Consider the following 14399-nt stretch of genomic DNA (forward strand, 5'->3'; position numbering starts at 1 on the left):
TAAAGTTTTTTATGAACACCTGGCATACAGTAGGCTCTCAATGAATGACAAAATTAATGATCACCATCATTATTATTAGAGCTTATTATATTTGCAGATGATATAATGTGAATAAAACGATCAAAAAAACGGCTGCTGGATTTCCCCTTGATATGTTTACACTGCTATTTTTGCGATGGTAAATCGAGTTCAAAGAAGGTCAACTGAAGGTATACTGAATTATGTAAAACTTTTGAAACTATACCCATTCAAAGCCAACAGAACCATTTCAACTGTTAAAAATGTTCACCTCGATTAACAAGCTTAACTAAATCTTCAAATGAAGTAACATTGAAGAGACCATGTTTTAGGTACATTTAAATTCTGCCCAGATGGCCAGGTTCTCACACATGGGAAACAGATTAGGGCAACAGGCATCCAGCAGAGGTGGAAGATACTAGGAACTAGCAACCCACTGGTACCTTAAATGCAGACGAACACCAAGTCTATAAATCCAAAAGTCAGGGGTCAGGATTGTTACATGTGATATGTGAGAAGCGTAGAGTGTACCATCGATGGATTTATATTAATGGTTCTCAAAACTTTTTGACTATGACCCACTGCAAGAAATACTTTTACACTGCAATCAGTAGACATGCACACAAAAATGAAACAAGTTCTTTATGAAATAATATTTAACCACATTATGAACGATGTATATAGCATACACCACATGTTCTATTCTATATTCATTTTTTTAAAACACTGCTCGTGATTCAAAAATCAATTTCATGACCCACTAATGGGCACAAAAGCAGTTTGAAAAATACTAGTCTTTGTCTCTGGGAGCAGGCATCCTGAGTCCATAGTTTCTTTCCACACTTCAATTATTTTAGGTAAAATTTTGCACACTGAATTTTCTAGGGAGAATGACTACAGCTTCACTCACAATCTCAAAACGGTCTCTGACCCCAAAAAGTTTAGAGCCTACTGGGCAATCATGGCATAAACCTCCAACATGGTATCTACAACATGTATATTAGATTGTGTGAGTCCCAATCTATCTAAGCAATTTCCTCAGAATCACAAAGGGAGAGAATATTAAAAAAGGCTGAGATCACAGAATATACAGAATCTAAGGAAACTCGGCTAAAACGCGTTTTCAGAAGAAGAAAAAGAAACAATCCTGAAAATTCATAACATTACTAGAAATGTTACATTTAGAAAACAACCATGTCTTGTTAAAAAATAGTAAAGTTTGAAAATTAATATTTTCCTATATGTGTCAAAGTTTCATTATTTCTATAAAAGTCTTATTAGGCACAGGAAATAAACCTTTTTAGAGCCAAAATTTAGTTTTGATAACCTGATTTCATTTTATTCTTAGACATGATAAATACTGATTTTTTAAAAAATCAGAGCTAGATTCACAAAACTGCAAGTTTCCCAATATTTACAAGGAGAGAAGTTCATAAATCACAGGGAACGGACAAGGAAGGGTGTAAAGGGAGTAGACTGAGGTGGCCTTGGAGAGCAGCAGGTGCTGTGAATTCTGAAATGACAGCTGAGCCTTGCCCTCACCGTGCAGCAGAGCCAGCAAAGGGACCGTGATCACATGCTTTCACTCGTTTCTAAACTTCAGTGCTTCTTCAGAATAGCTCTTAGAATTTATAATGGAATTGAGAAAATGGAATTTATTTTGTAATCTTACTCGACTGTAATTTTTTGCTTTATTTTTACCCTGTATTTTGACTTGTAAAACCAAGTATGTCAAAACTGACATTATATTAATATTATCCATTGTAAAGTAGAACTATGCCAAAATATTTTAATTTGATCAAAAAGATACTCTTTGAGCTACCATATGATCCAGCAATCCCACTCCTGGGCATATATCCAGAAAAGACAAAAACTCTTAATTCAAAAAAGATACATGCATCCCAATATTCATAGCAGCACTATTTACAATAGCCAAGACATGGAAGCAACCCAAATGCCCATCAGCAGACGACTGGTTTAAGAAGGTGTGATACATAAAATGGAATATTACTCAGCCATAAAAAAGGATGAAATAATGCCATTTGCAGCAACATGATGGACCTAGAGATTATCATACTAAGTGAAGTAAATCTGACAGAGGAAGATAAATATTACATGATATCACATATGTGGAATCTAAAAAATAATACAAATGAATCTATATACAAAACAAAGGACTCACAGACACAGAAAACAAACTTATAGTTACCAAAGGGGAAAGGAAGGCAGGAGAGGGATAAATTAGGAGTTGGGACCAACAGATACATACTACTATATATCAAATAGATAAGCAACAAGGAGTTACTGTAAAACACAGTATATATCTTACAATAACCTATAATGGAAAATAATCTGAAAAAATATATATGTATAAAACTGAATCACTTTGCTGTACACCTGAAACTAACACAACATTGTAAATCAACTATACTTCAATTAAAAAAAAAAAAAAAGAGACTCTTTGCCCCTCTAGCTGGATGGGAGTCATGTCGGGCCACCCCGTTCTCTCACGGATGCCCCTGCAGTTGCAGCCCAGCCAGTGTGCAGTCTCCTGAGCTACCGTCTGGCTGTCCTCCCAGCTGTGTTTCCCACCAGGCAGTCTCAACTCTTCTCCCAGCCACATCTTACCACTATTCAAAATCACATACTTGTTTTCTTCATGAATGTTTCCTAAGATAAGACGGATGCCTGGACTTTCCTCACTCATTCTGAGCAATGCAAAGTAGGGTAGGTTTATGCCCTGTGATTCTGTAGAGGACCTCCTTCCTGTGTGAAATGGAAGCACCTCAGCATCTTGGAATGTGACAGGGAAGGGATCTTAGTGGTCAACCAGAGGAAACTGAGGCCCAAAGAGATTAAGTGACTTGCCCAAGGTCACAGGCCTAGGGGATCAGCCGGAAAAGGAATCCGGGATTCCTGACTACAAGAAGACAATATTCTTCCCATTTCAAAAAATGTTAAGAAAATGAGGGATAATCTAACTTCTTCAGAGTGACCCCACAAGCCTAAATTGAAGATAATTTCCAAAGTCCGGAAGGGACTTTCCAACTGAACAGCACCTTCTCACTTAGTTGGGGGATTTTATAGAAGGGATATAATTTAAGTGGGGTAAGAATAATTTTCTTAATCGGACTTGCAGCAGCACAGCTATCCACAGAGGAAAGAGACACCAGATCACATCTTACATCCATCAGCAGGGGAAGGCGGGTCACCCTCTGCATGGGGAGAATGAGAAAAGAGATCATGGGTAAGTTCCTACAGTCTTCGTGGGACTCGATTCGGGACAAAACTTCCTTAAACGATGGGTTGGTGGCTCTGAGGAAAAACAAAGAAAGACAAAACTTCAACATACTTCCTCTTCAAGTTAAGAAGTAAAAATGTGTAATAAAATATTGTGATACATTCATATATTATCAATGATTTTTAAATATAGAAACAACAAACACATAATTACATAGAGAGACATGCATGGCTTATCTGCCTTTTACAGTCAAGACTGAATATAAGATATAAATTTAAGGGAACAATATGAACAATAAGATGAAAATGTATGGGCTAGAAATTTTTAAAAGTAGAAAGTAAACTAATGAAGAAGCAATGGTATCATAATGGTGAACGTACACATTACAAATTAGTATACACACTAGAACTCATATCTGATAATCTATAAACATTCCATTTAAAAGATAACACATGTTTTAAGCCACTTCTCTAGCCCGAGATAATAATCTAAGAGAGAAATGTCAGACTGGATTTACTTACTAGGAGGCTTTTGGACTTTTTCAAAGCTTCTAAGACAGAAAACCTTCTGATCATGCCAGCCAGAATATTCCTCCTCTCCCACTGACGTTAGAACAGTGTTAATACTGCCAGAACATTTTTACAGAATTTAGCAAGATACATCGACAAAAAGGACCTCATGTGGAACCACCCTATAACTTTCAGGGAAGGCCAAGAGGGGATTCCAGGAAGAATGGAGCCTCCGAAAGGGCCCCAGCTTGCCAGATAAAAGATCTAGTATTCAGTAAAGACAGAAGTCAAACCGAGGTCTTCTGACTTTCAGTGGGTCCCTGACACTGTATCTCTCACTCTGTCACCTCACTTCACCCCAAAGGGAGCTCTGAGGAGTTCCAGGGTGACTTCTGAGGAGGGCGGGTGGGGTGGGGGGAGGCCAAGAAGCGGGGTAGTGGCAATTGGAACCTTTTTGAAAAAAATACACTTTGAAACTTGGATGGCTGGGTTCAAGGCTGCTAGAAATAAATTAGGAAATACCCAGAAGAACAAAGTAAAAGAAAGAACACAGAAAGGTTTTAATCTCATTTTCTTAAATTGAGGAGTTTTAGGTTTCCTGCTAGCTTTGAAAAGATTTTTAGGAAGTTAAAAAAAAAAACAAATTCTAAACCAGTTGCATATTTAAATTACTTAGGCCCCAGGCCCCCCTCCCCGCCCCCCCAAAGATTCTGATGAAACAGTCTAGGATGCACTCTGGGCATTGTCTGTTGGTTCTCAGATTCCAAAGGGCAACTGAAGTTGAAAGTCACAGCCTTAAATGTAAATTTACATCAACTGCAACAAAGTTTCTGAAAACACAGCTACTAATTTCCATGTGAAAGCTCCAATGATGGTATCACTGAGCAAATTTAAATAAAACCTTTATTTCTCAAGAATTGCATAAAGTACAGCAGTACCTATTCGCATTTTTTGAAATCCTGCAACACAAAGTGAAATTTAGCTCTAATTCCAGACTTTGTTTTCACACATGTAACTTGGATTTTCCAACAGTTACAGAGTAACCTTTACATCAGCAGTTCCCATGGGGGATGGAGGGGAATTTAGGGAAAGTGAGGGTTGTGATTCTCCATCCCCCACCCCTGCAAGGGGTGTCAGGCAATGTCTGGAGATGTTTTTGTTTATCACCACTGGGGTGTGGTGGTGCTATCAGCATCTTGTGGGCAGGGGCCAGGGAGGCTGCTAAACATGCTACAATGTATAGGGCAGTTTCCACAACAATGACTAATCTAGGACAAAATGTCAGTAGTGCCTACAAACCCTGCTTTGTACTAATAGCCTCCTTTGACGTTGGCAGCTGTGGGTTTTCTACCCTGCCTGGACGAGATTTTAATGAGAATGTGGAGGGGGAAGGGGCATAATCAGCCTTTCTCACCAACTTGGGGGCTGTTTCTCTAAGCAGCCATGACCACAGGGTCTCGCACATTGCATAGAAACTGACCTGGGTTCCATGCTGCCGTCATAAATGCCACAACGCACAGGAGGGGAGGAGAATGATGACAGCCAGTCAGCCCTCAAACTGAGTTTACAGCAATGTACAATTGCACTGTCAAATAGATAGCCCCTTGTGATAAACAAGCCCCCGACCCGGGCAAGAAAGCAATACAGACATTACTGAACCATTGCTGACTCTTTTAAGGATAGAGATAGCATATACATCACAAAATGCTCAGTAACCTAAACAGACAAAGGGAAAAAGTATGGGGGGAAATTTAAAGTTTAACTCTTTTTTGTTTCATAGTTAAAGCCTTTAAGAACTTTTTTTAAAAACTGCCTTCCTTCAGACCTTCCCCTGCTCTCCTTAACCCCTAACTACGCGGAGGGGGGAAAATCAGCAATTCCTATAAACAACTGAATAGAGTTGTCATTTGAATGGAGGAAGATTAGGATACTTGAGAAAGCTCTGGCTCCTAGGCCCTAGTTCAACCTACTCAAAAACTCTATCTTGGCCTCAGGCTACTTAATGGTCAAATAACAGCTTAGAGAACAATCTTCTCACCATTTAGAATGATGATCACTGATCACCAACCCTCCCACCCCCCAACCCCGTGTCTTGCAGCAATTAAAAAAAAAAAGAAAGAAAGAAGGAAAACAGCAACAAACTACAATTTCATAATTGCTTTAGAGACAAAATTCTCTACAAACTGGATTTTTTTAAATCAAATGCCCTCACCCTAAAAGCAATTCTCTTAAAAATTTCTCTCTGGGGCTTCCCTGGTGGAGCAGTGGTTGGGAGTCTGCCTGCTAGTGCAGGGGACACGGGTTCGAGCCCTGCTCTGGGAGGATCCCACATGCCGCGGAGCAACTGGGCCCGTGCACCACAACTACTGAGCCTGCGAGCCTGGAGCCTGTGCTCCGCAACAAGAGAGGCCGCGACAGTGAGAGGCCCGCGCACCGCAATGGAGAGTGGCCCCCGCTCTCCGCAACTAGAGAAAGCCCTCGCACAGAAACGAAGACCCAACACAGAAAAAATGGATAAATAAATTAATTAAAAACTCCTAGCCCCAACATCAAAAAATAAAAATTTATAAAAAGAAAAAAAATTTCTCTCTGGAAAATAGACCATCAGGAGGCATTTCTAAATATAATTTAAGAGATCCATTAATTTCGATCTATGTGACCTAATTAAAATGAGATAATTAAAACTGTAACACTCAATATTGCTTACAACAATTTTTGTAGTGTCCGCTGTTGGTAGACTTCATTTGTGCAGTATTTCACATATGGGTCAAATGTGGATGCTGTGTGTTTTTCCACAATGTCACTTATGTCATCTATGAAAATATTATTCTGATGTCTTGCTTCTAACTCTGTAAAGAATCTGGGAAAAAAAACAAAGAAAATCATTTACACTTTCTTCTGTGTGCTTTAATAGACAACAGATCATCCTCATGTAATACTATTATACGTACAGGATTTGAAAATATCAACAGTACACGGTACCAAAAAATACAAGAAAAAAACTATAAAAGAGTCTAAATTTAAATCTATCATATAAAGACCTTATTACTTCGTATGGTTGGCTTAAAACATTAATAATCCAGGGCATTTCTGTGCTTTCAGGTATATTTTAGAATGTACAGATTTCACTATTTTTCAAGAATTCCACAGATACTAGGGGGGGACAGGGTTCATGCTTACATATTTTACTGTATTGAAAAGCATATGAGCAAAGCACCTAAGTTAGTGCCTAAAAAATAGGTGTGAAACAAACCTAGTTCTGTGTCCTTTCTCTCAAAATAAAAATAATCATATCATTTAAATCTAATATATGACATTTAAATGACTTCGTATATGACTGAAGATTGCGATTTAGAGGTGCCAGTGTGCGTGCTGTGTGTACTTGCACACACATGTATTGTGTCTAGTCCAGTTAAAATTAAATTTCAGATAAACAATGAATAATTTTTTAATACAACCATGTGCAAATATTGCACAGGACATCTTGGATGTCTTGTATTTTTTTCTGGCAACCTTAGATTGCATCCAATTTTAACAGAACATCAACTCAGATATTTGAAACAGAGTATTCTTGCTGAAAATGTGGTCCAGTGACCAGCAACACTGGTATCATCTAACAGCTCATCAAAAATGACAGCTCACCAGAAATGCAGAATCTCGCCACCTACCTTCCCCAATCTGAACCTGCATTTTATCAAGATCGCCCGATGATGTGAACGCACACTAAAAACTGGGATCTTCCCTAGAGCACACTGACTGAGCAAGTTCAGAGCGGCAGGAAAAGCTGGATAGAAGTAACTATCACACAGGACTAGAGCATTTTCTTTAAAAGTGTGATAAAGGTGAAACCAACAATAATGTCTAAAGTTGACTTCTGGAATAGTAGTACAAGGGAAGGTTAGTTTTCCATAAGCCCTTCAGCATTTAGCACATCATTGCTCCTTACCAGTTTTCTGGGTGGACTCCATAATATAAAATTCAAGGCACACGGTGAATGAGACACCAGAGATTTATGTGAGATGATTAATAGTAAACACAGGCTAACATTTTCTCCCATTTATATCTCACTTCTTTTCAAAGAAAATCCTGGCACTCAAGTAAAAAAATTAAGAGGTCTTATTTTTATAAATGTACATGTACATTAAACTCATTTTAATGTAAATTGTATTAGCTTGTCATCATTATCTATTCTATTTTTAAAAGTCTCCATAGGAGCTTAAAAGACAAAGAAATGCATTTTAACTCCCTAGAAGAATAAATCTATTTATATTCTGGGTAAACATCTACATTTTAATTGCCTTTAAAAGGGACTTAGGGAAAATAATCAATATGGTTCCCATCTACATGGCCTCATCATCCAAGTCCCTTGTTTAAAACAGCAAGAGGGGCTTCCCTGGTGGCGCAGTGGTTGAGAGTCCGCCTGCCGATGCAGGGGACGCGGGTTCGTGCCCCGGTCTGGGAAGATCCCACATGCCACGGAGCGGCTGGGCCCGTGAGCCATGGCCGCTGAGCCTGCGCGTCCGGAGCCTGTGCTCAGCAACGGGAGAGGCCACAACAGTGAGAGGCCCGCGTACCGCAAAAAAAAAACAGCAAGAGCAGCAACTGAAAGCACACTTTGCTGGACTATTTGGCTTTCCTCCCAATGGGATCAGGGTTCATACACACAGTTCCTAGACAGCAGGTCAGAAAAACACATCTACGTTTCAAAACTCAGTGACTTCATGTCACTTTGTCACTCTGAGTTTATTAAGATTCAAATAAAATGTCAAACCCTCTCCAAAAAGTTTCAGAATTTCAAAAACATCCAACTTCAAACCCTATACAAACAGAAACCATGTTTCTTAAAGAAGATTTTCTATCTACACTGGTCCTTGACTTCAAGAAATTTGTGATATATTAAGAAGGTAAGAATGATAAACATAAATGATATAGGAAGAAAAAAATGCTTGTATATAACTAACTACATGTTGGAACATATATGCATAAGGGTGCTGGTGGCAGTAACTTTTTAAAAATTACATGAACTATATATTTTTCATTCTGGTAAAATATACATTTTAACCATTTTCAATGGCTTTAATTACATTCACAATATTGTGCAGCCATCATCACTATTTCCAAAATACTTTCCTCACCCCAATCAGAAATGCTGTACCCATTAAGCAATAATCCCCCATTTCCCCCTCTCCCCAGCCCCTGATAACCTCTAATCTACTTTCTATCTCTATGAATCTGCCTATTCTAGATATTTCTGGAATCATAACAATATTTGTATTTTTTGTCTGGCTTATTTCACTTAGCATAATGTTTCCTAGGTTCATTCATGTTAAGGGATATACCAGAACTTTTTCCTCTTTATGACTGAATAATATTCCATTGTAGGTACATACCATAATTTCTTTATCTGTTCATCTGCTGATGAACACTTGGGTTGTCTCCACCTTTTGGATATTGTGAATAATACTCCTGTTAACATTCCCATACAAGTATCTGTTTGAGTCACTGTTTTCAAATCTTTGGGATATATATCCACAGGTGGATTTTCAAGCTCTCTGACTCTGCCACTAATAGTATATATCAAGAAATGATAGTATAAAACCAAGAACCAATACAGAATAAGCTGAGTTACATGCCAAGGAAAGATTATTTCCTTAAGTGAAGGTGGAGTAAGAAACGATCCTTTACCTCCTGACACTCAGAGTTGAGTGGCCCATGGGAGGCATGGAACCAACTAATTGCGATATAGGACTTATTAACAGAAACATACAGTGAAAAGCTCAGGGCAGGGCGTGAGGTGAGGAAAGGTGTGAGGAGTCATCAGGGATGAGGATGGCAATACGGGGAGAAGGGGGGCAGAGCACTGCGGGCAGGGACACAACGTGGGCACAGGCGTGAATCTCGTTGGGAAACCTGTGGGGTTCAGCGAGGCGAGGTGTCGACCACAGGAGGAACAGGGGCAGAGAACGAGGGCTGCAAAGCAAGCGGGTCAGAGCTAGACTATAAAGGTTTCACTGTCTACTGAGGAACTTGGGCTTAATCTATGCTGTGGATAAGGAGAACCTGCTGGATGGAGATGCTGAAGCCATCCAATCAGACAGAGACAATTGAGACAGAAGTGGCGAGAGACAGACCATAAGCAGCCCAGTGAGATGCTAACCTGGGCAAGTGAAAATAAAGCCTTGGCAGTGGGAAATCAAAAAGGGAGGACACATTAGGGTAATAATTTGGTGGGAAAGTTAATAGAATAGAGAAACTCATTAGATGGAAAAGTCAAGGAAGACATTGTGGTTTCTAGTCAAAGTTTCTAGCTGGGCATCAAGGTGGGTCATGAAACTATTCAGGTAGACAGGGACTTAGGAGGAAGGGGGAGAAGCGAGAAGAAAAGAGTTTAACTTTCCCTGAAAATATGCATGTGTGAGAATTCAGAGCCACAGGAATTCTAGGTATTATGTAATCAGGACAAGTTCGTTTTTAGCTGGTTTTCATATAAATGCAAAATATTTGTAATTTCTTTTAGCTCCAAGTGTCCTTTAAGAAAATGTTCAAAGAAAATTGAAAAAATAAGAAACCATTCATAAGGTCATTATCATGTAAATCTAGGAAATAAATATCTTAGTGGCAAAGATCTCTTCCAATTTCTTGTCTTCAGCTAACTGTTACAGTCTGAGGAATGCAACTACATGACCAAAAACAACAGTAACTTGGCTTTTCCCAATGAAAAGGAAAATTCATTTATCACTCTAGAAGGTTTGCCAAAGTACAAGATTAAAAACAAAATACTAATGAAATATCTGTGCTACTTATTTTAACATAATATAAACGAAGCCACCCATCTTTTATTTAGACACTGGCACAATTAAAACATAATTCAAAGCTTTCTATGTTAAATTATATCGGTTATTTTTGGCAAATTTGCATATTTTACTAAGTGAGCTGAGCTACAAACAGGCCAAGAAAGTATTACTAAAGAATGAGGTATTATTTCAATAACCAAGAAAGCCGGAGAGCCAAATGAAGCAAAGAGAAAAGCATTCTGGTTCCCTAGATGAAACTTGAATGAGTCTGTGAAGCAATTTGGCTTACTTGAAGGATAACTTTTTAATGGAAACCTACTTCGGCCCAGTGAATTTTTCTTTCTGGCACAATACCTTCATTATTTCCTCTTTGTAGCATTACCAAAATGATCATGTTTTACAACCAATCATGTTACACAACCTTTCTTTTTTTTTTCCCACCAAAATTCTAATGTCATCATCGCTAACGTCTAGATTTTGAGAAACCTCTGATGAACCAGGAAAGGCTTCCTGGAAGCACTGCCTCTTAACCAGAAACCCAGGTTAGCCCTGTTTGACTGTTGACTCACCATCACCAGCATCCGGTGGCTCTGAATTCTCACAGATGCGTATTTTCAGCTGTCTATTTGACACGTCCAAAGGAAAATTAAACTGCTTGCTTCTTGCTTCTTCTCCCTCCACCTAATCACATCCATACTTCACATGAGCACTGCAAATGACTGCAGCCTGCCCGGGTGAGCTCCTTGGCTATGCAGAGAAAGGTCAGACCACCAAGAAACACAAGGGCAGCCTCCCAGGAGGTGGGGACTTCAAGATGAGAACTACACGGCCATGTTTGAGGAGCTTGCTCAAGGCCTGTAACCTCTCCTCTAATACTTCCTAGAGCTGCAGGGACCGGATACTCCTTAGGCTTTTTGTGGTTGCTTTATCAAGTGATGGTCTTAAATGTGGCACTCCATTTTCAGGGAGAAAACAAAGTCAACAGTGATGTAGCCGCTTCTGATACACTCAGCACATATACTTTTGTGAGCATCACTTTCTCCCTTCCGTAGGAGGCCGAAAAGACCTACAAATTGAGGCTAAATGTCCCCATACCATTACTAACAGTCTTCTGAAAATTCATCAGGTCATGTCATTGGCATGTCAGGGACGAGCATTCCTGAGAGCTCTTGAAGACGGTACAGTAAATCCGCCCAACTACAAAAGAGATTATAACTCATTTAATGCAGACAACAAATCTGGTTTCATCAGTCAGCCAACAAAATTTCTTCCCATGTGCCTAGCACAGGATGACATGCTTCGGTGGATGTCAAGGAGCAAACAATTGATAATCATGACCGCCAGTCACTGCGCCAAGCCCAGGGCTTCTCATGCACTGCCTCATCTAATTTAATCCTCAAGCCAACTTTATGAGACGGCCAATAAACCCATAAGAAAACCAAGGCTAAGAGTACTTAAGTCAAAACTTGAAACAGCTGGGTCTCAGTTTGAACCCAGAGCCAGAGGCTTTCTGAGTCCAGAGCCTGTGTTTGAACTACTACACCTACTGTAGCCTCTGCTCGCAGGTGCCCACTGCTCTGTTACTACTGGCCAGCCCTCAACCTAGACATCCAGAAAAAAGGCTAACAGCTGGAACTGAAGAAGAAATATATCACTTTCCAAAAAGACCAACTGTTTAACTATCTCAGCAAATAATTTACACACATCAACACAGTAAAGACTTTCACAGTAGATTTCTCCTATGGCAAGATATGCAAGACAGCAGAAGAGCTGACAGCCTCCCTAGGTGCAGCCTCCAGGAGGGTGGCGGCCAGCAACGTGGTCTGATCCCCAGCCACACAGCATGAACAAATACTGTTTCATGGGTGCCAGGTGAAACCCTCTGGGAGTCATCATCTTAGCCCTCCCTGTTCCCTGCTGCCTCCCCTTTGCCCCACTCATCCTTCAAGTCTCAGATTAAAGTTCGCCTCTTCCAGGAAGCCTTCCCTGACCCTTGTGGGCTGGGTTAGGCACCCTTATTTTATGTCCTAATAAACCTCTGTGCTTTTCCTTCGGTGTACCTACTATTATCATAATTAATTATATTATGATTTCGTTTACCTTTGTCTCTCTTAGCAAGGGCTAGAGGACAGAGGTCATGTCTGTTTCGTTCAACTCTCTATGCTCGGGACCTGGCCGTAGCACCTGGAATACAAAAGACAGCCAAATATTTGATGCGTGAATACATCGAATTTGTGTTCTAAACAAACTAAAGAAAATGATGAAGATGGAACCCGTTCAAGGAATTTTGTTCTGTTGCTATTTTACCAAGAATGTAACCCCTGCAAAGAAGTCAGGCTCTACCTTGCTCTACTCACTGGTAAATCAAATCAGTATATATTTACTGACCACAAATGGAATTCCCAGAGCTATTCGAGGCACAGTGAAGGTCACCAGTGAAGACAACGAACTCCCAGCACAAGCTTTTACAATCCTGTCCAGTAGGGTCACTAAAATGAGACCCAGTTCAGTCCACGCTTCTTCAATGCCAGCTGCACTTACTGAAAACCCTACCAGACCGGCCCCTCCCTCACCTGATTCAGGGAGGATTCCAGGCCACTAAGAAGCTCAGCACTGAGCGCTCTAGCTGGAGAAGCACAGAAAGCAGGGCTCTGGTTATAATCAGCACTGTCCTGTGCCTTTCTCGGAATGGCATCCTTTCCAGGTACTTTTCCTTCATTAATATCCATCTGCCTAAAGCAAACTCCCAGATCATTCCCTGATACCTTCCTCACTTGAATGAGCTGTCAGTCTAAGTGGCTGCAGTATCCCACCAGAGAGGGTCATATTCACTTATGCTGGAGACATGTAACATACCAGGCAGGTTTCACATGTCTAAATGGCTATTATATAATAACATATCTTCACTAAACAAAGAAATAGTCCAGATAAGTGGCAGCAAACTATGTGCTGCTGGAAATACTTTCCTAACAGAGCAACAACAGAACATTCTGTTCTCTACCAAAATGAAATTCTATTCTGCTGTGGATAAGTGAGATTTGGGGCTTATTTGTTTGGGTTTGTTGGATTTTTGTTTGTTTTTTGGGGGTTGGCTTTGCTCTGTTTTGTTTGTTTTAGTGGTCACATTGACACTAAAGCATCAATTTCTTTTAATACATTAGGTCAGGAAGAGCAAACGCATGGCCAGAGTAACTCCACTAAGCCACGGCAGGCATCACTGATGACGGTGCTTTGCCCACACGCAGGAGCTGTACTCCAGGCAGCCATCATCAATCAATCAAAATCAGTGATGAACAAGATGAAGCTCATCTATGACTCCTTCACCAGACTCACACTGATAGGAAATCTGTTAATTCAACAGAAATACAGGGCTGTTGCTTCTCAATGAGAATACCCTACATCTGATCTGGTAAAGGTCTCACAGGGTTTCCTCCCCAGCAGACTGTACATCTTCTCCCATTCCATTTTAGTGTTCTCTGAAATTTTCTCTCTGGGTTGATAATAAAGGGATAGGGTTGAATTAAAAATGGGAATGTGAGAAGAAATGTTCTCAACAAAAATGTTCTGGTAGCCCTCATTCCCATCCTGAGAGCTACTGTTTGATCCTTAAAATCTCTAGGATGGTTTTTGTTAAAAGATTCTCATCATCCCGTCAAAACCTTTAAAATCGGTCTTCCCTGGTGGCACAGTGGTTGAGAATCTGCCTGCTAATGCAGGGGACACGGGTTCGAGCCCTGGTCCGGGAGGATCCCACATGCCGCGGAGCAACTGGGCCCGTGAGCTACAACTACTGAGCCTGCGCGTCTGGAGCCTGTGCTCCGCAACAAGAGAGGCCGC

The 14399-nt window shown here is 40.3% G+C and overlaps 1 protein-coding gene across 6 annotated transcripts in view; it reads right to left on the reverse strand.

Annotated features, from left to right (window-relative positions):
* The window catches only part of ARHGEF26 (Rho guanine nucleotide exchange factor 26), a 181122-nt gene that overhangs the window by 90084 nt on the left and 76639 nt on the right, over positions 1–14399 (reverse strand). For all 6 annotated transcript variants that reach the window (XM_027092789.1, XM_027092791.1, XM_027092787.1 and 3 more), the window contains 2 exons: positions 6476–6628; positions 3204–3333 (listed from right to left, as the gene is read on the reverse strand). In XM_027092789.1, the coding sequence (XP_026948590.1) occupies positions 3204–3333; positions 6476–6628 (283 nt within the window). The remainder of the gene's footprint in view (positions 1–3203; positions 3334–6475; positions 6629–14399) is intronic.

This window comes from Aethalodelphis obliquidens, unplaced genomic scaffold (genome assembly GCF_003676395.1).
Source record: "Aethalodelphis obliquidens isolate GAN/ISIS:26980383/991018 unplaced genomic scaffold, ASM367639v1 scaffold81, whole genome shotgun sequence".
NCBI lineage: Eukaryota > Metazoa > Chordata > Mammalia > Artiodactyla > Delphinidae > Aethalodelphis > Aethalodelphis obliquidens.